This window comes from Talpa occidentalis, unplaced genomic scaffold (genome assembly GCF_014898055.3).
Source record: "Talpa occidentalis isolate TD23 unplaced genomic scaffold, MPIMG_talOcc4v2.1 talOcc4.12, whole genome shotgun sequence".
NCBI classification, from domain to species: domain Eukaryota; kingdom Metazoa; phylum Chordata; class Mammalia; order Eulipotyphla; family Talpidae; genus Talpa; species Talpa occidentalis.
Window position 1 is genome coordinate 46,346,913 of NW_023601212.1, and position 19,632 is coordinate 46,366,544.

The 19,632-nt window shown below is 55.2% G+C and overlaps 2 protein-coding genes and 1 pseudogene across 2 annotated transcripts; 2 read left to right on the top strand and 1 right to left on the bottom strand.

Moving 5' to 3' along the window:
• Positions 1-1,269: 1,269 nt before the first annotated feature.
• LOC119242227 (ATP synthase subunit g, mitochondrial-like) lies at positions 1,270-3,700 on the top strand (annotated as a pseudogene).
• A 333-nt stretch (positions 3,701-4,033) lies between these two features.
• OCEL1 (occludin/ELL domain containing 1) lies at positions 4,034-9,765 on the top strand (the record flags this gene model as incomplete). The annotated part of the gene is made up of 6 exons (XM_037507971.2): positions 4,034-4,096; positions 4,459-4,635; positions 4,761-4,990; positions 5,207-5,372; positions 5,629-5,682; positions 5,871-9,765. Coding segments are annotated over 6 exons (813 nt in total), but the record flags the coding sequence as incomplete, so codon positions are not given.
• Positions 8,400-18,821, bottom strand: NR2F6 (nuclear receptor subfamily 2 group F member 6). The gene is made up of 4 exons (XM_037506119.2): positions 18,276-18,821; positions 14,383-14,477; positions 11,240-11,797; positions 8,400-10,084 (listed from the first exon to the last, which is right to left on the bottom strand). The coding sequence occupies exons 1-4, from the start codon at positions 18,557-18,559 to the stop codon at positions 9,810-9,812; spliced, it is 1,212 nt and encodes a 403-aa protein (XP_037362016.1). The 5' UTR covers positions 18,560-18,821; the 3' UTR covers positions 8,400-9,809.
• Positions 18,822-19,632: the final 811 nt, after the last annotated feature.

The following is a 19,632-nucleotide window of genomic DNA, read 5'->3' on the forward strand; positions in this document are numbered from 1 at the left end:
GTGAACCAGGAAGTTCAGGGTGATGCTCCCAGACTCAATAGGACCACGAGCGGGCATTACAGGGATATTCAAGGTGGAGTCACATGGATCCCCACTACCATGAGTGCAAAACCACAAGGCAGAGCTTCTTAAAGCTCTGGTGGCAACTTTTTAATAATAGATCATGAGGGCCTCCCTGGTGGCACAAGGGGTTAAGACGCAACCTCTGAAGCTATCTGCAGCCACTGCAGCACGAGTTAGATTCCCAGCCTGCCAATGAGTAATCCACATGGCACAGCAGACCTCTCCTGACTCGCCCGCTGCTCCCCTCAGCAGTGTGTTTCAGTCAGTCTGACTGTTCTGTCCCCACTCTGTCTCTGGTGAATCCTCTCTGGCCTGTACCCCAGTTCTTGTATAAATAAATCTTTAAAGAAAAATAATAGATCATGAGTCTCACACCTGAGATGCAGAGGTTCAATGTGCCACATAATATTTTGATCGACAAGGGGACCATATATACAATGGTGGTTCCAAAATCCTCAATGCCTGATGACATGTAGCTATCTACTATAACACGGGCAGCAACCTCCTCCAGCTCCCAGAGCTGGCTCATCACCCTCTTAAGACTAGAGCTGTCACACTGCTTATTTCCCATCTCGCATCTCTTTATACTATCATTTTCCTTAGTGCCTTTTTTTTTTTTAAACAATGTTGTTTTCTTGGGCCTCCACTGGTGGCGCAGTGGTAGAGCGCTGGGCTGCAAAGCTGCCCGCAGCCTCTGCAGCACCGGTTCTATCCCCGGCTGCCAGTGAGGGTCCCACATGGCGCGACAGACCTCTCCTGCGCGCCCACTGCTCCCCTCAGCAGTGTGCTTCGTCAGTCTGCCTGTTCTGTTCCACGCTCTGGCTCTGGTGAATCCTCTCACCCTCCCGCGCTTCAGACTGTACCCAGTGCTTGTATAAATAAATAAATAAATCTTTAAAAAGAAAGAAAGAAAGAGAGAGAGAGAGAGAGAGAGAGAGAGAGAGAGAAAGAGAGAGAGAGAGAGAGAGAGAGAGAGAGAGAGAGAGAGAGAGAGAGAGAGAGAGAGAGAGAAAGAAAGAAAGAAAGAAAGAAAAAGATCTAACCATTTATGCATACAAGAACTGGGGTGTAGTCCAGAGGTGCGGGGCTTGGGGAGAGGGTGGTGAGAGGATTCACTAGAGACAGAATGGGGAGCAGAACAGGAAGACCTACTGAAATACACTGCTGAGGGGAGTAGCGGGCAATTCAGGAGAGGTCTGCTGCACCATGTGGGTTAGCTCTCTGGCTGGGCATCAGACTTATGCTGCAGTGCCTGATGATAGTCTGACAGTGCCAACGCTTTAACCCCTGTGCCAACAGGAAGGCCCCTTTGTGCTTTATTTTATCTTTTTTTTTTAAAGATTTATTTATGCATACAAGAACTGAAGTACAGGCCAGAGGCACGGGGGTGGGTCAGAGGATTTACCAGAGACAGTGGGGAATAGAACAGAGAGACTGACTGAAATACACTGCTGAGGGGCACAGCAGGCAAGTCAGGAGAGGTCTGCTGCGCCATGTGGGTCACCTCCCTAGCCGGGGATCGAACTTGTGCTGCACTGACTGCAGATAGCTTCATAATGCTAACACTTAAACCCTTGTGCCACCAGGGAGGCCCCTAAATTCACCTTCTGTATGAAAAAAAAAAAACCTGCTAAATGTACTGGTAGGTCCCATTTAAAACAACCGAAATGAAACACTACTTAGTTATACAGGAAATCAACAATAAAAGAAATGCAAGTAAATTCTAAACTTTTTCAGTTACTAAATGCAGTGAGATTTATAAAACTTTAAAAATACTCTTGAGGGAATCCAAGATAACACCAGGGCTGACAAAATTGTAAGAAAACCAGCAATTCTCTCACTGTCTGTATAAGCATCAATGGTGCGACCTGAACAACGTGAGAACATCCTCCCAAATTTTAAACCACCACAAGTTCCCTTTCCCTAGGGAAAGACACTTCTAGGAATTGACCTGACAGGCAATCCTCCCACAGGTAACCAAAGAAATTTGCACGTGAATAATTTTTGCGGTATTGTCTGTAGTGAGGAATATATTTTTGCTTGTTTGTCAATTTCCCCAGGAGACACAATTAACTGCTCCCTTTGGTCCCAGAACAGGGTGGGTAAGAAATTCATTTTTTAAAAGATTTATTTATACAAGAACTGGGATATAGGCCAGAGGTGCAGGGGGTGAGAGGATTTACCAGAGACAGAGTGGAGAACAGAACAGGCAGATGTACTGAAAATACACGCTGAGGGGAGCAGTGGGAGACAGGAGAGGTCTGCTGTGCCATGTGGGTCAGCTCCCTGGCCAGGGAGTGAACTCCTGTTGCAGTGGCTGCAGATAGCTTCAAGAGCTGCCTCTTAACCCCTTGGGCTACCAGGGAGGCCCAGAAATTCATTTTTGTCTCATGTGTCTTTTCCATTATTTTAACTTTCCAAACCTGTCTCTTACTTATTTAAATAAATACTTCTTTTTTAAAAAATTATTTTAAAGGGCCTCCCCTGGTGGTGCAGCAGTTGAGTGCTGGGCTGCAAAGCTGCCCGCAGCCTCTGCAGTGCCGGTTCGATTCCCAGCCGCCGGAGAGGATCCCACATGGCACGCAGACCTCTCCTGCTGCCGGCTGCTCCCCTCTGCAGCGTATTTCATCACTCTGCCTGTCTGTTCCCTGCTGTGACTCTGGTGAATCCTCTCACCCTCACGCATTTCTGACTGTACCCAGTGCTTGTATAAGTAAATAAATCAATCAGTATTTTTTAAATTATTTTAAAGATTTATTTATTTATGCATACAAGAACTGGGGTACAGGCCAGAAGTGTGGGGGTGAGAGGATTCACCAGATACAGAGTGGGGAACAGAACAGGCAGATGTACTGAAATACACTGCTGAGGGGAACAGCAGGCGAGACCGGAGAGGTCTGCTACTCTATGTGGGTCACCTCCCTGGCTGGGGATCGAATTCTGTGCTGCAGTGGGTGCAGATTACTTCATAGTGCTGAGTCTTTTTTTTTTTTTTAAGATTTATTTATTTATGCATACAAGAGCTGGGATACAGGACAGAGGTGTGGGGGTGAGAGGATTCAAAAGAGGCAGTGTGGGGAACAGAACAGGCAGATCGACAGTGCACTGCTGAGGAGAGGAGGGGGCGAGACGGGAGCGGTCTGCTGCGCCATGTGGGTTGCTCCCTGGACGGCCAGGGAATCGAACTCGTGCTGCAGTGGCTGCGGACAGCTTCACAGGCTGCGTCTTAACCTCTTGCGCCACCAGGAAGGCCCAATAAATACTTTTATATATATATATAAATGGAGGGAGTGGAGAGGTTGACGTTCAACCGGCAGATTAGGGTCACTAACTTTCCAGCCTCAGAATAGCCATATGTGCACAACCTCGCTGAGAAGACCGCGGTTCTCGTAAACGCTGCTGCGAGTTACTCGAAGCCTCCACTGGCCACATTTTGGCACAAGGTTGAGTTGGCTCTTCCAACCCGTTGAGATCCCTACAGCTATTCAGAACTTGAAAAAACAATAGTGCTAAAACTGGTAGCTTCAAACAGCTCCATTAAGGAAGCGCTGCGTAAGTCTTGGTGGCCACTGAGGTGTGGATGTGGTTTTACGTCGGCGAGCTCATAGGCAAGCGTGCCATTAGCTATAACGTTTGAAGACCTATCTTTTACATCTGATTCTATTTGGTTTATTGAGTGTTCTGGGACCAAGCGTGATCAGACAGGTATCTGAATAAGATACTGTGTAAAAAAAATTAACTGGTGAGTAAAGAGATAAGTCCCCCACAAACCACTCGGTTTTTCGGGGTGAGAGGGGCTCCAGACACGCAGCTGACCCCCGCCTCCCTCAGCCTGAGCCGGCACGTCCTGGGCGAGGGACCACTTCCGGGACGCTCAGGCCCCGCCCCCGCCGCAGCCCCGTGGGTGCCGCCAGACCCCGCCTCTCCCAGCGGAGCTACCCCGCCTGTAGGTTCCGCCTGCAGTTAGCGCACAGCGGGACGCAGGCGCCTCTCCGGGAACGAACCAGACTCTGAGCTCCGGACGCTGGGACAGGTAACCCCGGGCGAAAGCGGTTCGTGCGGCGCGCAGCTGGGGCGCAGGTGCCGGAGGGCTTCTCGGGGCGGCCCCCGTCGGTTTGTCTCGCCCCGCCGGGCGCGGCCCGTAGCGCGGGGTTTAACGGGAGCAAGCCCCGCGATGCGTGCTGACGTCACCATTGGCGTAGCTCCCTTCCGGGGTCCGCAGCCTTGGGGGCAGGGTCTGGGGTACCTTGATGGCCAATCGCGTGAGCCTGTGCTGACGGCCACCAGGCTGAAGTCGGCGCCCGCGGCGGGAGAGTTGGCTGCCGCGGGGCCCACCTCCTCGCGCGCCCTCCTGCAGTGCCCGGCCCCAGGCGCGTCCTCCTACCATGTTCGCAGGCTTCCCGCCGACCGCCCCCGCCACGCGCGGGCTGCGACACCGCCCGCAGGACGCGGCCATCGGCCCGGGGACGCCCGAACGGCTCCTCCCCGGGGCGGATGCCCTCCCGGGAACCCCCCGAGACCCGCGGCCTCCGGGGTCACCCGCAGAACCACCCGCCTGGCCCTGGGCCCCCGGTGAGTCTAACCGGAAGGAGAGTTTCCCAAGCCTAGCTTAGGCAGACCCAGTACCCCCAGTTCGAATGACCTCGGCTTCTCACACCCTCGATAACTCCAAGCCGTGATTTCCTCGGATTCTGCAGCAAATGGTGTCTCGAGGCACGGAAACCAGCACCCACCGTCCTCTATGCCAGCCCCAGCCAAGAACAAGACCCAAGAGGATTGTATTTGAAGATGAACAAAGAACAAGACCCAAGAGGATTGTGTTTGAAGATGAGTTGCCCACCAGGGCTCTCCTGAACACCAGGAAACCTACTGTCACCATCCCTGGAGGACCTACGCCTAGGCCCCACTCAGTGCCTGACTATGAGCTGTTAGTGTCCTCCATGTCATTCCTGATGCCTAAGGACTGGGAAGTAGAAAAGGGGCACTGGAGTTTTTGCCAAATGAATAGAAGTTTACTAAATGGTGAAAAAGAGAGCAAGGGCATTGGGGCAGGGAACACGGCATGAGCAAATAAAAGCAAATTACACTGAGGGAAAGGTCCTTTAGATTCTCACTCTGACTTCCCACCCCCTCAAATCTGCAGTAAGTACCCACCTGTGAGCAATGTGAGGGAACGAAGAGGATATGCTGCGGTATTCCGGGACCAGTACACAGAGTTCTTGGAGCTCCAGCGGGAAGTGGGCTCTGCACAGGCAAAGCTGCGGCAGTTGGGTGCACTGCTGGACTCCCTGCCCCCACCCCAAAGCCAGGTCAGGAGCAAGGCAGAAAACCCAGCTCCAGGCCCTCTTGGATGGCCCAACCCTGACCTCCCAGACACCTGTTCAGTCCAGATCACAGGCATAGGTCTCATCCTCTTCCAGGCTGGGTGGGCACCCTAGCATGTTGGCCAAGGTCAACCCTTGAGGCCCTGCCTATCCCAGTTACTTTGTCTCTCAGAGCCTCAGTTCCCCCATCTGCCCTTGGGTCTAGCACTCCCTGAGCCCCTTCTTCCTCCTTCCCTTGCAGAAAGAGGCCCAGTTCACTTCTCGGGTCTGGAGGGAGTTTGAAAAGAAGCAGATGGTGAGTTATGCCTTCTGAATCTCACAGCCTTCAAACCCCTGACACTCCCTCAGAACTGGGACTTGTGCCCAGTTTCATGGAAAGAAAGCTGAGAGAAAACAGGTTCAGAAGGAAAAGGCAAAGGGGTGAGCAGCTTGAGGGCTGAAGGCCAAACTACCGAAAGGACTTTCCTAGCTCTCCCTGCCCAGGACCCCAGCTTCCTGGACAAGCAGGCTCGCTGCTGCTACCTGAAGAGCAAACTGAGGCACCTCAAGATGCAGATCCAGAAATTTGACAACCAAGAAGACAGTGAGGGATCAGTGTACTTCTGAGCATCCTGGCAGGCAGCATTGGGACACACCAGGTGGGGGTCCCACCCTGTGCTTGCTTCTTTTCCTGCCTCCCAGCCTTAGCACTTGCTGTTCACCCCGCCTGGGCAGCTTTCTCTGACTGCAGAGACCTTTGAGACTGCACTCTGATGCCTTCTCCTCCAAGAAGCCTTCCCAGAACCTACTCCAGGACCTCTAGCCTTGACCCCATGGGGACCCTAGACTCACCCTATCATCCCTGGAAATCAGGTCCCCACTCTCCATCTCAGTGGAATTAACATTTATTAAATACAACTATGTGTATCTACTTAACACTTCTGGTGCCACTCAGCTGTTACCTAGAAATTGTTCTTCCTTTTTTAAAATTTTTTTTAAAGATTTATTTAAGCATACAAGAACTGGGGTATAGGCCAGAGGTGCAGGGGATGAGAGGATTCACCAGAGACAGAGTGGGGAGCAGAACAGGCCGATCTACTGTAATACACTGCTGAGGGGAGCAGCGGGCGAGACAGGAGAGGTCTGCTGCGCCATGTGGGTCAGCTCCCTGAGAGCCCTGGAATCTAATTCATGCTGCAGTGGCTGGCAATAGCTTGATGGCACTTGTCTTTAACCCCTGCACCACCAGGGAGGCCCTTGTTCTTCCATTTTTCCAGAGGGGAAATATCAAATTTTCAAGAAAAGGACTTGTCCGTGGTCTCCAGGCAAATTGTGAACCCTGGTCTGTTTAGGGTGTTCCCTCTACTTCAGCCTCTCCGTCAAGAGCCTCATACGTTCCTCCAGACGGAAGTTGAGGGACTGACCTGACCAGACTTGGAGTAGGGGATCTCCCTGGGGCCAAGAGTTTCCACATGTCCTGTAATGGAGGCAGCATGGGCTAAGGACCCTAGAGTCTTGCTCAAGGAGCCACATCTTGACAACTTGGCTGCAGGGATGTTGGGGAGGAGGGAGGTGGGAGTGCTGGGGATTACCTGACTAGGAGCCTTGCTGGAGGCCCTGATGCCAATCCAGATAAATGGGCCCACTTATCCCTGGGTACTTCATTGATGCTGAACAGCGCTGACACCAGGCACTATGTGAGCATAGTTCATTGGTCTAACTATGGGGGAGAATCCCCTGGTATCCACCCTGTGTCGGACTCTGGGGAAGGGGGAAGGGGTATTGGCAGGTTAAGTCTCCCTGTGGAGCCACGTGAGGGTGGCCCAGTAGCTGCCTTCTATGTGTTGGCCTCCCAGGGAACCCAAAGGAAGGGAGCATCAGGGTTGCTACTGCAGGCAGGAAAGCCAGCGCTGGCCACTTGGGATATGGATAACAAGTTACAGCATTGGTGCTCAGGAGCTCTTGTCTTCAGGGAAAACAACCCAGCATGATAGAGCAGTAACTGAGGGTTGGATAGCAGAATCTGAACATCCAGGGAGGCTCAAGATGGCTTTTGCAGGAAGGACCACATGGGTAGGGTTTCATTGGAGTAGTTCAGCAGTCAAGCCAGGGTTTTGACCTGGAGACGACTACAGGAGAGATGGCAGTGGTTTCATTCAGTCCTAAGATGTCCTGCAAACACAAGAAATGGGGTGTTTTTGTCCAGCCTGACTGGTGTGGACATACATACTTATCCACAAGACAGCTCTAAAGATACTGACCCGGGACAGAAGCCAGTCCAGCTTCCAATGGAAGCCCAATACCCTTCCCATCCCACTCCCATCTCGGCCCCCTTCTGGGAGCAGGGCAGTCTCAAGATCTTCATTCACTTCATAGGAGATGGCCTCATTCCCATCTTCCCAGGTCTTTTCTGAGATTGACATGATGGAGGCTGGGTGCTAAAGGAGCATTTGGAGGACTGAGACTCTAAGAACATGTTCTGGCCCACCCTGCAGAGTGAGACCCAAGTTCTCTCACTGCTTTCAAGGGAGTATCTTTTTTTTTTTTTTAAAGATTGATTTATTTATGCATACAAGAGCTGGGTACAGGCCAGAGATGCAGGGGGTGAGAGGATCCACCAGAGACAGAGTGGGGAACAGAACAGGCAGACTAACCGAAACACACTGCTGAGGGGAGCAGCAGGCAAGACAGGAGAGGTCTGCTGCGCCATGTGGGTTGCTCTCTGGCCGGCCAGGGATTGAACTCATGCTACAGAGGCTGCGGATTGCTTCATAGTGTGGTGCCTAACCTCCTGCACCACCAGGGAGGCCCTCAAGGGAATATCTTTGATGGAGAGCTTGTCTATACCTGGCAAGACTTGTCAAGACTAAGAGGTACTGCACACCATCCAGGCCTTTTCTACCCACCCCCTTAGAGCCACAGCCCAGACAACCTGTAAGTGCCTTTCCCCACTACAGAGGTAGGCCACAAGACTCTGAGGCTAGGATGTCAGGGACCCTAGTGCCCTGAATCACCGCACATCAACTCAGTTAAGTTCACATATCAAAGTTTATTCTATAGGTATGCATCTCCCAAATGCCAATCTCAGAAATAGATTTATTTTTTAAAGATGTATGTATACAAGAACTGGGGTACAGGCCAGAGGTATGGGGGTGTGAGGATTCACCAGAGACAGAGTGGGGAGCAGAACAGGCAGACTGACTGAGACACACTGCTGAGGGGAGCAACAGGCGAGGCAGGAGAGGTCTGCTGTGCCATGTGGGTAGTTCCCTGGCCGGGGTTCGAACTCATGCTGCAGTGGCTGCAGATAGCTTCATAGGTTGTCTTAACCCTTTGTGCCACCAGGGAGGCCCTCAGAAATATTTTTTTTGGTTACATGTGAGAAGAAACCAAATTCAAGCTGATTTGGCAAGAAAAAGGGAAGTCTGGGCTCAGACTGAAACACCCCAGGATTTCAGGTATGGCTTGATCCAGGGGCTCTGATGGCATCCTGGAAAATTGGTCTTTCTCTTGAGGCTGTTTTGCTTTGCATTGATTATATCCTTCTGGTTCCAGATACTGCCATCAAGCTCATTGATGATATCTAGACCATATGCCTAATATCTGTGGCCAAGGGAATGGAAAGCTCTGTCTAGACTGAGATCATGAGGCAGAGCTAGCCCCATTTGTTTCTTCCAAAGATAATAGGGCACAGGTACCATGATTCAGGGCTGACTAAAGAGAACAGTTTAATACAGAATATGTGTGAATCTACGAGGCATACTCTCGTAGACCAGAGCCTTGACTATAAGCCATCTACTGATCTCAACTCCTGTGGACTCTCTGGCTGACTTGAGGCCCCCACCTTGCCCCCAGTCCCATCTCCACATCAAACTATCCAACAAAAACAGCATGTAGGACTGTTGGTAGGTTGTGGGTATTCCAAAGTTCTGGGAATGAGTACCAATGGTAGGGTGCCCTCACTTTCATCCAGCCCTCAAGAAGATAACAAGGGAGGCTGTGCAGATAGGAAACATTTTTATTATTGGCCTTGATTCGTTCATCATGTAGTGTCCAACGTGGATTACATGTCCAGGTGATCAGTGTGGCACACGCTTAGCCTGCCTGGCTGCCCAGCTGTGGCTCCCCCTCAGTCCAGATGCCAGGACTTACTTTGTTCATCAAGTCAGGGAAGCCAACACCACCATCCCAAGAGTTCATGCTTGGGGCACTGAGGGACAAGGATGTCTGGGATTGGACTCTCCATTCCTGTCCCCCATCTCAACCAGAGGTTCTAGGGAGGACTCAGCTGCAGCCTGGACAATCAGTCTTTTTGGTTTCATGATCATTTAAAAAACAGAAAAGACAAACATTTCACAGTCTTTAAAAAATAGGAGTCTGGGGGGGGGGGTCCTCGGCTTGCGGGAGGCCCTCTGGAGGCCCCAACATCTATGTCCTTTGAGGTCACTGGCCTGAACCATAGGGCCAGTTGAAGGTACTCCCCGACAGCAGCATGTCTCGGATCAGCGTCTCAATGGGTGTCTTGCCAACCAGGCGCATGAAGAACAGCTGGGAGATGAGGGAGGCAGGCACAGCTCGCAGGGCTGGCAGCCGCAGCAGCAGGCGCCCAAAGCGCTGGGGCTGAGATGGGTACTGGGCCCGCACATACTCGGTGAGTGCCACCTGTGCCTTCTCCTGCAGACTCTCCACATGCGCTGGGTCTGAAAGGCCGCAAGCATCTGAGGGCAACAAGGGCAAGGTCAGACGGGTGGGAGATGACAGGAGGATGCAGGGCCCCAGTGGTGACTCAAGCACCACTCAAAGACTGTGGGTATGGGAGATGGGGGTCTGAGCACAAGCGGGGGTATCTAAGGCAGTGTTGGTTCTCAAGAGATACTGAGGTGGCCTTGTCTGTGGAGAACAGCACGGGGTACAGTGATAAGTCAAGGGTGTAAAGGGCCCCCAGATGGGCCTGTGGCAGAGAGACAAGTTCCAATAAAGCCCAAGGGGAAGGCTGGTAAGGGCACTTGGGGAGGAAGGTACCAGGATACCAGAGGGAGTATTCAGACAGCCCAGAGGAGCCTGGGGTATAAGGAAATGTGACAGCACCTAGATGGGAAGCGATGAAAATAGGGGGCAGAGTGGTCCCAGGAATGGAGGTAAGGCAAAACCATGTTTTCCCAATGAAAGCCACCCACAGAGTGGTCTGGGATTGTGGCCTCCCTCCCTGGCCTCAACAGACAACTACCAGGGGCTGAAGCTTTACAGTGGGCAAAGGAACCTGCCCAATTTGGGATAGGGAGATCTGTCCAGAGGCAGGGCCATCCCTGCCACCAGTCACTGGAATGTGGCTGCTGTAGGGCTATAATGGCAAGGGTGGTATTTAGGCAGCCCTCCCACCCCCCACTGGGGAAGTTGCCAACCTAAGTCCCTGTACTATCTAGAATGACTTCACTACCAGGGAGGCTGCACTGGGGTAGTCCCTGAGTCAGAGGGCTGGGTGCCACAAGCATCAGGGCACCCCTACCTGGCAGCCCCCCACAGGGCACTCAATAAGCAGGAAGAGCATGCTAACCAAAGGGTCAGAGATTTAGGAGCATGGGGGCTCAGAGAGCAAGAGTATCAGGGTATGGCTTGGGTCAGAGCTTTTTTTGGGGGGGGGTCTGTGAATCAGGAGTGGGAACATCATGGTATCACTACAGTCAGGGTTTGGAGGGGCCAGGGGTCAGGATACCCGTAGGGTCAGAGGGCTTAATAGTATTCAGGGTGTCACAAGCTTGCACAGCCTCCTCCGCTGGCACTCTGTGTGCAGGGCCACAGGTCTGGCTGGCCTTGGGTCAGGGAGTTGGGGGTTATAGAGGTCACGGACCTCCCAAAGGCTCAAGGCCCCTCACCAGGCGTGAAGAGTGCGATGGCCTTGAGGCAGCCATACTCAGCAGAGTCCACCTGCAGGCGGCCCAGCTTGTCCACCTGCTCCTGGAAGGCGCGGACCTGGTCCATGAAGGCCACGGCTCGCTCAGCTGCCATGGGCGCTGCATGCAGCCCAGCAGCTGCCAGCAGTGGCGCCGTGTGCAGGGGCAGAGCTGCCTGCGCCGCGTTCAGCACGAAGAGCTCGCTCCAGCTGAGGCGCAGCAGCGCCACCTGGTCAGCCACAGGCAGGTCGGGAAAGAAGGGAGCATGGCGAGCCCACTCCACGGTGCTGAAGAGCAGTCGCGCCGCCAGTTCGCACACGTTGTCGATGCCCAGAACTGCGCCCGTTGCGCCCGCGCCGAAACGCCCAGCAGCTGCAGGGTAGGGCTCCGCACGCAGCAGCTGCGCGATCAGCTCCGACACTGGCTGCCCGGGAAAAAGGTCTCCTCCTGCCGCTGCCGCCAGTGCCGTGCCAGGGGGGCTGCCGGAGGAAGCAGCCACAGCTCCAGGCAGTGAGTGCGGGATGCGGCCTCGCTGCACCGCTACAAGGAAGAGAGAAATAAAGACAGAAGGGAAGGGGGGGGGCTCCCAGCAGGAGATGGAGGAAGGACAGTAGTTGAGGAGAGGGGAGAAGTGGTTGGGAGGTAAGGAAAATGGGGAGGAGAGAGGCATGTAGGGGTCAGGAGATGGGGAGGGGAAAGGAGTGGGGGGTCAGGAGATGGAGAAAACAGGGATCAAGAGGAGGGAGAGGTACAGGAAGTAGGGGAGGGGAATAATGAAAATGGGCACAGGAGAAGATTAAGGGGCATGGAGAGACCAGAGGGGGAAGTGGAGTGGCAGGCAGAGGGAGGGCAGAAATGAGAGGAAGGTGGTACCAGAAGAGAGTCAAGGGGTTGGGGGAGAAGAATAAGGCAGGAGAAAGTCAGCAGAGGGTCACTCAGCCCTCCCAACTCAGGTCTTCTGGGACCAGCATCCCCCACCTTGGGCACACAGTTTGTTGGTTTAGCCAGGGGCCAGAGGCCTGCAGGCGCCATCTTGCCCTGCCCTGTGCCCTCCAGCCTAAGCCCTTGTCCAGCCACCCCCTCACGCTGGATTCCAGGAGTTCTGCCCACCAGCCCTGGAGGCTTGATCCCCAATTATGGGGGTCCAAGAGCTGAGATGGGCCAAGGATGGGGCACCTTTCTAGGGCTTGGGGCCCCCACCCTGCCTATCCCTAAAGCAAAAAGAAAGGGTAGCAGTATGCCGCTCAGCCTGTCAGGGTGAGTGGGGTGAAAGGGTAATCTGGGCTGGGTGCCAGACAGACAAATTAATGAGCTTTAATGACAAATTAATGAGATTTTGGTATCCCCTGTCCCAACAGTCAACTCCATAAACTCCTGGTAAGCCACCAGGGAGCAGGGGGATGCAGGTGGGGATAGGGTATGATTTCTAAGTCTCAGGATGAGATGTCAAATAAGTGTGGCTGGATGAAGCCTGAGTGAATTTCAGCTGTAATCCCCGGGTCCTAGGCCCAGGGGCACGAAGTGCATTTTCTTTCCCCACTTGGCTCACTCAGTTCCAAACAACACCCACCACTCCTCCACAATCCAGCCATGTTCTACCTCAGGGCCTTTGCACTTGCTGGGCTTCCTTCCTGGGAACCCCTTCCCCAGCTCCTCCTCCTCATTCATCCCTGATTAGGGGTTCAAGTCCCAACCACAATGCCACTACTCTCCAACTGTTTCCTAATTCATAGGAAACAGATAATAATAGTGCAATGATGACACTTGTCACCAAAATAAATGAAAACCTATCTAACTTGCTTAGTACAGCACTTGCTACCGAGCAAGGGCTATATGGACATAATAAGCCAATAAACATTTATTGAGCACCTTCTGTTTTTTAGATCTTGGTGTAAGCCTTGGAGATAACTCAGAAAGCACCTAAGTCAGAAAACATATAGAGAAAAGGGAAAAAAAAAAACCCACCTGCCCCTGGGGAACATATATTCTGGTGGGGAACAAGTAAATTATTGTTCGAAGTAGATGGTACAAAATAAAGGGGGATGATGAAGGTGGGAAGAGGAGGGAAAGCAAGACTTCTCTGAGGAGGCGTCATTGGAGCAAACCTTAAAGGAGGTAAGAGAGGAATCCATGCAGGTATCTGGGGGAAGAGAACTCCAGGCAGACAGAACAGCCCTGACATCTGACTGTGCTGGGAGCATGGGCTGCCATTATTATCCCCTAAGGCTTTGGGAATCTGGAGCCCTAAATTGAAATGCTTCAGGTGTTTAGGTCAGATGGACTAGTGGAGGCAAAATCTAGGTTGGGGTGCGGGAGAGTCACCCCTAAACTTAAAAGAACCAAAAATGAGCAGCTAGGTGGTTTTAAGAGGAAGACTGGGAGCAGCCTTTCCCAGCTTCTTCCATGGGGGCCCGGAAGAGAAGAATCAACTTTATAGAGCAGGGAAAACTCGGGCTACATGCCAGAACTGCCAGCCAGGCCAGGGAGTTAAGCATGAGGATTCTTATCCAACAGGCCAAATTCTGCTCCCAAGCCCCCAGGCTCTGTGTGCAAGTCTTTGGATACCACTTGAATTCTAAGGGTGCTCAGCACGTTCCACCCAAGTCCCTGGGGCAGAGACAAGAGGCTGGGCCTCTCTCTGGCTTCCAATACCCGGGGTCAGGCTAAGGGTAAGCTGCCCTTTGCCTTAATAGTGCAAGTTCCTGCCTTGGGCAAACACAAAGCAGAGGGTGGAGGTTGGAGGGAAAACAAATCAAATAGAAAAATACATCCTTGTTCAGAGAGCAGTGGCCAGGCTAGGGGATGCAGGGTGGGGTAGGGTCGGGGGGAGTGCTGCAGGTCACTGAGGTGTCAGGACCAGGGAACCTACGTCTGAGTCCAGTGGAACCTAGAAGGAGTGGCCAGGGCACCCAAGAACAGGTATATCATGGGACTGACCGAGTGGGGCATCTCTTGCATCCCCAGCTCCACCAAAGCCACCAGGTGGTCACAGATAATTGGATTCTTCCAGTCCAAGGCCAGACAGAAGCCCCAGGGATCTCAGGATCAGTGGTAATAAGGTTAACAGGCGCCAGGCTGGGCGTTGGCTTCTCCCCTGAGCCTGCCCCACCCCAGAAGGCACTCACCCTCCTTCCTCATGCCCACCCGGAAGCACTTCTTGAGACGGCAGTATTGGCACTGGTTCCGGTGATGCTGGTCGATCTGGCAGTCACGGTTGGACCTGAGTGAACAGAGGTCACTGTGGCAGGTCACTGTGACCTCCACGTCCTGCTTTCTGTGAGCTACCTTTGGAGGTTGCACCTGTGAAACACCAGTGCCCTGGGCTGGGGAGATACCCCCCAAGAGGGCACAGGGGCTGAGCCTGCAGTTCTGCAGAACAGAAAAGACAGATGGAGTGGATGGTGAGGGGTAAACAGTAATCTGTGGCAAAGCTGGGTTTCGAAGAATGAACAGAAGTTTCCCAAGTGAACAGAGAGACAATTCCAGGCAGAGGGTACAAAAGGCCTAAACAGTTTCATTTTATTGGGCTAAAAGTCACATTAGGGTCTTTGTTCCGAGAGAAGGAAATGTGAGAGCAATGAAGGAACTTGGAAAGACAGCTAGGCTTCATGAGTTGACTAACGAACTAGGGGCTGGCCAGGCTGAGGCCCGTTCTCTATGGGGTTATAGAGCTATAGAGCCCCTTCGTTATGGTCTGCAGTACTGAGTGAATGAATACCTGTCTGCACTTCAAGACCCCACATCCACGTCCCTTCCTCAGTGAAGACATTCCAACTTCTAAGTCAGAGAGGTTTCATCTGGGTGACTCTGGGACCATTGTGGCTTCTCCAGAGATGGCCTGGCCCTGTGAGGCAGTGACCTCCCTGCTCATGGTCAGCCCCAAGAGGAATGTTTTTGTTCTCCAAATGTCCCCAGTACCTTGGCTCCTGCCGCAATGCAACCTCTAATGCTCTCTTAAAGATTTATTTATTTATTTATACAAGCACTGGGTACAGTCAGAAGCGTGGGAGGGTGAGAGAATTCACCAGAGCCAGAGCGAGGAGCAGAACAGGGAGACTGACGAAGTACACTGCTGAGGGGAGCAGCGGGCGGCAGGAGAGGTCTATGTGCCATGTGGGACCCTCGCCCGGTGGCCGGGGATCGAACTGGTGCTGCAGAGGCTGCAGGCAGCTTCGCAACCCAGCCCTCAACCGCTACGCCACTGGGGAGGCCCTCTGATGCTCTCTTAACCCTAGGTTCAGTATCCCCCACTGTGCACCAAGAGGGTACCCAAAACTAACCAGAGTAAAACACTCAATGACATTTAAAATCAAACACATCTCAACTGCAGACACCTAGCCCCAACTCCAGGACAACAACTGCTCCAGTGAACATCGTTTCCTGGTCTGGAAATAGGCAGACAGATGAGAGCTCTATGAGACACTGGGTCTGGGGGATTGGGCCAGAATGTCACCCCAGTTTGGTGTCCCAATGGCAGGTTTACAAGAGTTGAGAGGGGGGCCTCCCTGGTGGCGCAAGGGGTTAAGATGCAACCTATGAAGCTGTCAGCAGCCTCTGCAGCATGAGTTGGATTCCCTGCTGGCCAGGGAGCTACCTACATGACGCAGCAGACCTCCCCTGACTCGCCCCTCAGCAGTGTACTTCGGTCGATCTGCCTATTCTGTTCCCCACTCTGTCTCTGGTGAATCCTCTCACAACCCCCCCCCCCACTTCTGGCCTGTACCCAGCTCTTGTATGCATAAATAAATCTTTTTTAAAAAAAAAAAGAGTTGAGACGGGGGTTGGGGGGTCACTTCTGAGTGCCCAATCTTACAGTCTCTGAGCCCAGGCCTCTGCTGCCTGCCCAGCCTGAGCCCCCAATAAGAGGCCCTGCTAGCTCAGAGAGTTCAGGCAGAACCAGAACAAAGCCTGGTGGGCAGGCAGTGGGAGGGTCCTGGGCAACCGGGTGGAAACGGTCAGGCCTGGGGTAGAAGGGGGCCTGGCTCAGGGTCCTTTGACCTCAGGGGAGGCCCTGAAACTTTTGCCTCAACTTCCTCAGCTGCGGGGTCAGAACAGACCTCCTGTCCCCCTAGATGGGAAAACAGTAAGTTCTACCTGTTATCCCACCTAAAAAGCACACCCTTTACCTTGCTCAGACACTCTCCATCGCTGCCCATCACTCTCAGTCCAGCATTTCAAGTTCATGCAGTTCTAACTTCTTCCATATCTGGGCAGTCTCACCTAACGACGCGACCCTTTACCTGACAAACCCTTCACTTTCAAGGTCCGCCTACCCTGACCCATGCTCAGAAAGCCCTCCTGGGATCCCAGATCCATCCCTTCCTCTAGCCCAGCCCAAACCCCACAGGCTGGGGGCACAGTTGTTTCCCAAAGACTAGGAGAGGGCTGGGCTTGAAGTTGGGGGCCTCTGGAGGACTGACATCAAGCCATCCAGCCTGGGCCCTGAGGGGACTTTGCTGAATCCATCTGAGGCTCAGTGAGGTGCCATAACTTCATCAGGTCACACAGCACAGAGGTTCTGAACCACCCAGCCTCAAACAACATCCCCCTCCACCATTTTGGTGCTCCCTGTCCAGGTCCTCAGGATGCCCTGGGGATTCCCAAACCACCTGAGCCTCTCCCCAAAGACAAGGCCAGAAAGCAGATGGTATTCTTCCAGTAGCAAGAATGAGGCCAAAGTCTGGTGGCCCAGTTAGCCTGGGAGGATGGAGTAAGCCAGCTGCCCCATGCACATGGCCACCCAAGACAGGCTTAGACCCCAGACCTACAGCCAAACTTCAGCCTCAAGTGGGACCCTGACTGGTGACCTACCTAACAAGCCCTCTATCAGCAGCTCTCCTGGGAACACCCTAACCCTGGCTTCCCAATCCTATAGTTCCCTTTGCTAAGTCCACACTAGGGCAGGGTCTCTCCCTGCCTGACCCAGGGCAGGTATCACAACTTCCTTGGGCCTCAGTTTTATGCATCTGGAAAACGGGACTCACCATATATCGGGGAGAGAGGCACAGAGTAGGGCTTATCAAAGGGGCAAAGGGTTGCTCATAAGAGTGGTGTGAAAGCACACACACTCCCTACTTCCCCACCCCCACTGGACACCTACCCCTAGTGCCTTCCTTAGGGACCTAGAGCCCTAACACCAACCGGAGCAGCTAGCCAGGCCACGCCCTGCCTATGGGGAATTCAAACTAGGGCAGCCCAGGGTTCCTTCTTGGAAACATTCACCCCACCTTCCTCTGAGCTATGAAGTTTCAGAGGGTTCTCAAGAGCCCCAAGTCTGCACCCTCCCTGGCTGGGGATGCAGGAGCCAGTGGAACAGCCGAGGTGTGGTCAAATCCAGCCGCCCTCCCGTCCCTCCAGCTGCGGTTTCCGGTGACCCAAGGCCCAGGATGAGCCCGGGGGTGGGGGCTGGGGTGGGGGGCGGCGGCGCGGTAGACCCAGTTCGCTGCCCCAGAAGGACCCCCTATGCGAAGGAGGAAACCCTGTGCCACCCCAGCCTCGCCCACAACGCTGCATCTCCTCGGTGGCCAGGGCGACTTTGGAAGTGATATTTGACCCCAAGGGCGCGCCGTATCGATCCGCGCGGCCGCAGACAATGGCCCCTGGACGCTGCAAGCGCCACAGTCCAAGTTCCACGTTCGATTCCCTCCGGGTCCCTCTGCGCGCCCAGATCCCCAAGAAAAGGAATGCCCTGTAGTTAGGGTCCTACCCCTGACAGCACCCCCAACCTCTCAGCGCACCGTGGGGGCCCCAGTCCAAAGAAAAGGGAGGAAAGAGCAAGTAACTGAGGCGGAAGCTGCAAGGGACCACCTGATGGGGGGACCTGCATCGATACAGCGCCGACTGTATACACGACCCCAGGAATGCAACAGAGACATGGACAAGGGTCTGTGCCCCTATCTCAGAGGGGTAATGGAGGCCCAGGGAAGGTCAGCGCCAAGCCCAAGGTGACCGAGCAGGTCAGAGGCCCGGCCCAGGCCGGGGCGGGTCCACCACCGCGGTGAGCTGATGGGGGGCTCACCGACAGGTGTAGCTGAGGTTGCGGCGGATGCTCCGCTTGAAGAAGCTCTTGCAGCCCTCACAGGTGAAGACGCCGTAGTGCTTGCCACTCGACTTGTCCCCGCACACCACGCAGTCCACCTGCAGCCCAGGTCGCTCCTCGTCGCCCGGCTCAGCGTCGCTGGCGGCGCCCGAGGGTGAGGCCGAGTCCTCCTCGGCCGCGCGTGGGTAGCCACCCGCCTTGTCCACGCCGTTCGTATCGCCGCCGCCGCCGGGGCCGCCCCAGCCGCCGGTCACCATGGCCATAGCCCCAGGGCAGCGGGGCCGGGGCGCCCCCTCCGCGATCCTCCCTCCGGGCACCCCTCTCCGCCCGGGGGACCCTACCCGGCGAGCATCCGGCCGAGGCGCGCGGGGGGCACCGGCTGCACCCCCAAAAAAAGTTTTGCAGCAACTTCCTGCGGCCGGTCCGCGCGCCCAGGCGGAACTGGTCTGGCCGGTTCCAGGCCAACTTTCCCACGCGTGCGCGGGGCCAGGCCCGGGGCCAGAGGGGCGCGCTAGAGGCGCGGACCTGGGGCCCCGGGGATTCGCACCCCGCCGCCCTGGGGCCCTGGCGGGGGCGCGCTGGCCATGGCCCGGCCCAGGCTGCGCAGGGGGCGCCCTCTGGCCTGGCGGCCGCACGGCCAGGATATGCGGCCAACTTAGCGGGCCGCCATCCGCGCTCGGGAGGCCGGGGGGAAAGTTTGGCCGCAAGTTGCGCGGCCGCCCGCAGCGAGGGGGAGGGGCGGCGGGCGTGCGCCGGGGCCGGTCGCCGCGCCCCCTGGGGCCCTGGGGCCCCAGGCGGCCGCTCCGGGCCTGCAGGGCCGCGGGCCGGCGCTTCCCGAGCTGCCGCCCCCGCTGCGGCCGCACCCGCCCGGCCTGGGCCTGCGCCTGGGCCCGAGCCTCGCTCTCGCCGCCGCCGCCGACCCCGCGCGCCGGCCTCGCGCTGCGGCCGGTTTGACACACAACGTTCCATTCGCGGGGCGGGCGGGGGGCGGGGGCGGGGGCAGGGGCGCGCGCCGCGGGCTGGGGGCGGGCGCTCGTTGCCCCGGCGACGGCCACCCTTATAAGGGCATGGGTGGCCGTGCGCGGCGCCGGGCGCCCGGGCTGGCGGGAGGGGCGAGGGCGGAGCGCGGGGCCGCTCGACCTGACCCTCCCCTTTCCCCTCCCTCTCCTTCCCCACCAACCCCCTGGCCTCTCTCGGCTCTTGCCTTAACCCCTGCTGGGCGGCGGCGAAAGCCAGTGCCGCCGCTGCCCTCTGCCCTTCCGCAGCCTAGCCAAGATGTCTCTCCCAGGCCCGCCCCTCCACCCCCGGCCTTGGACGTTGCGTCGCTCGACCGCCC

Bases quoted from the DNA above. Each gene is read 5' to 3' on its own strand.
- NR2F6 (XM_037506119.2), bottom strand. From the start codon at position 18,559: ATGGCCATGGTGACCGGCGGCTGGGGCGGCCCCGGCGGCGGCGGCGAT. The intron at 11,798-14,382 runs GTGAGTGCCTTC...TCTTCCTTGTAG, and splicing joins GGTGGGCATGAGGAAGGAGG to CGGTGCAGCGAGGCCGCATC. The intron at 10,085-11,239 runs GTGAGGGGCCTT...TGTTGCCCTCAG, and splicing joins CATCGCACTCTTCACGCCTG to ATGCTTGCGGCCTTTCAGAC.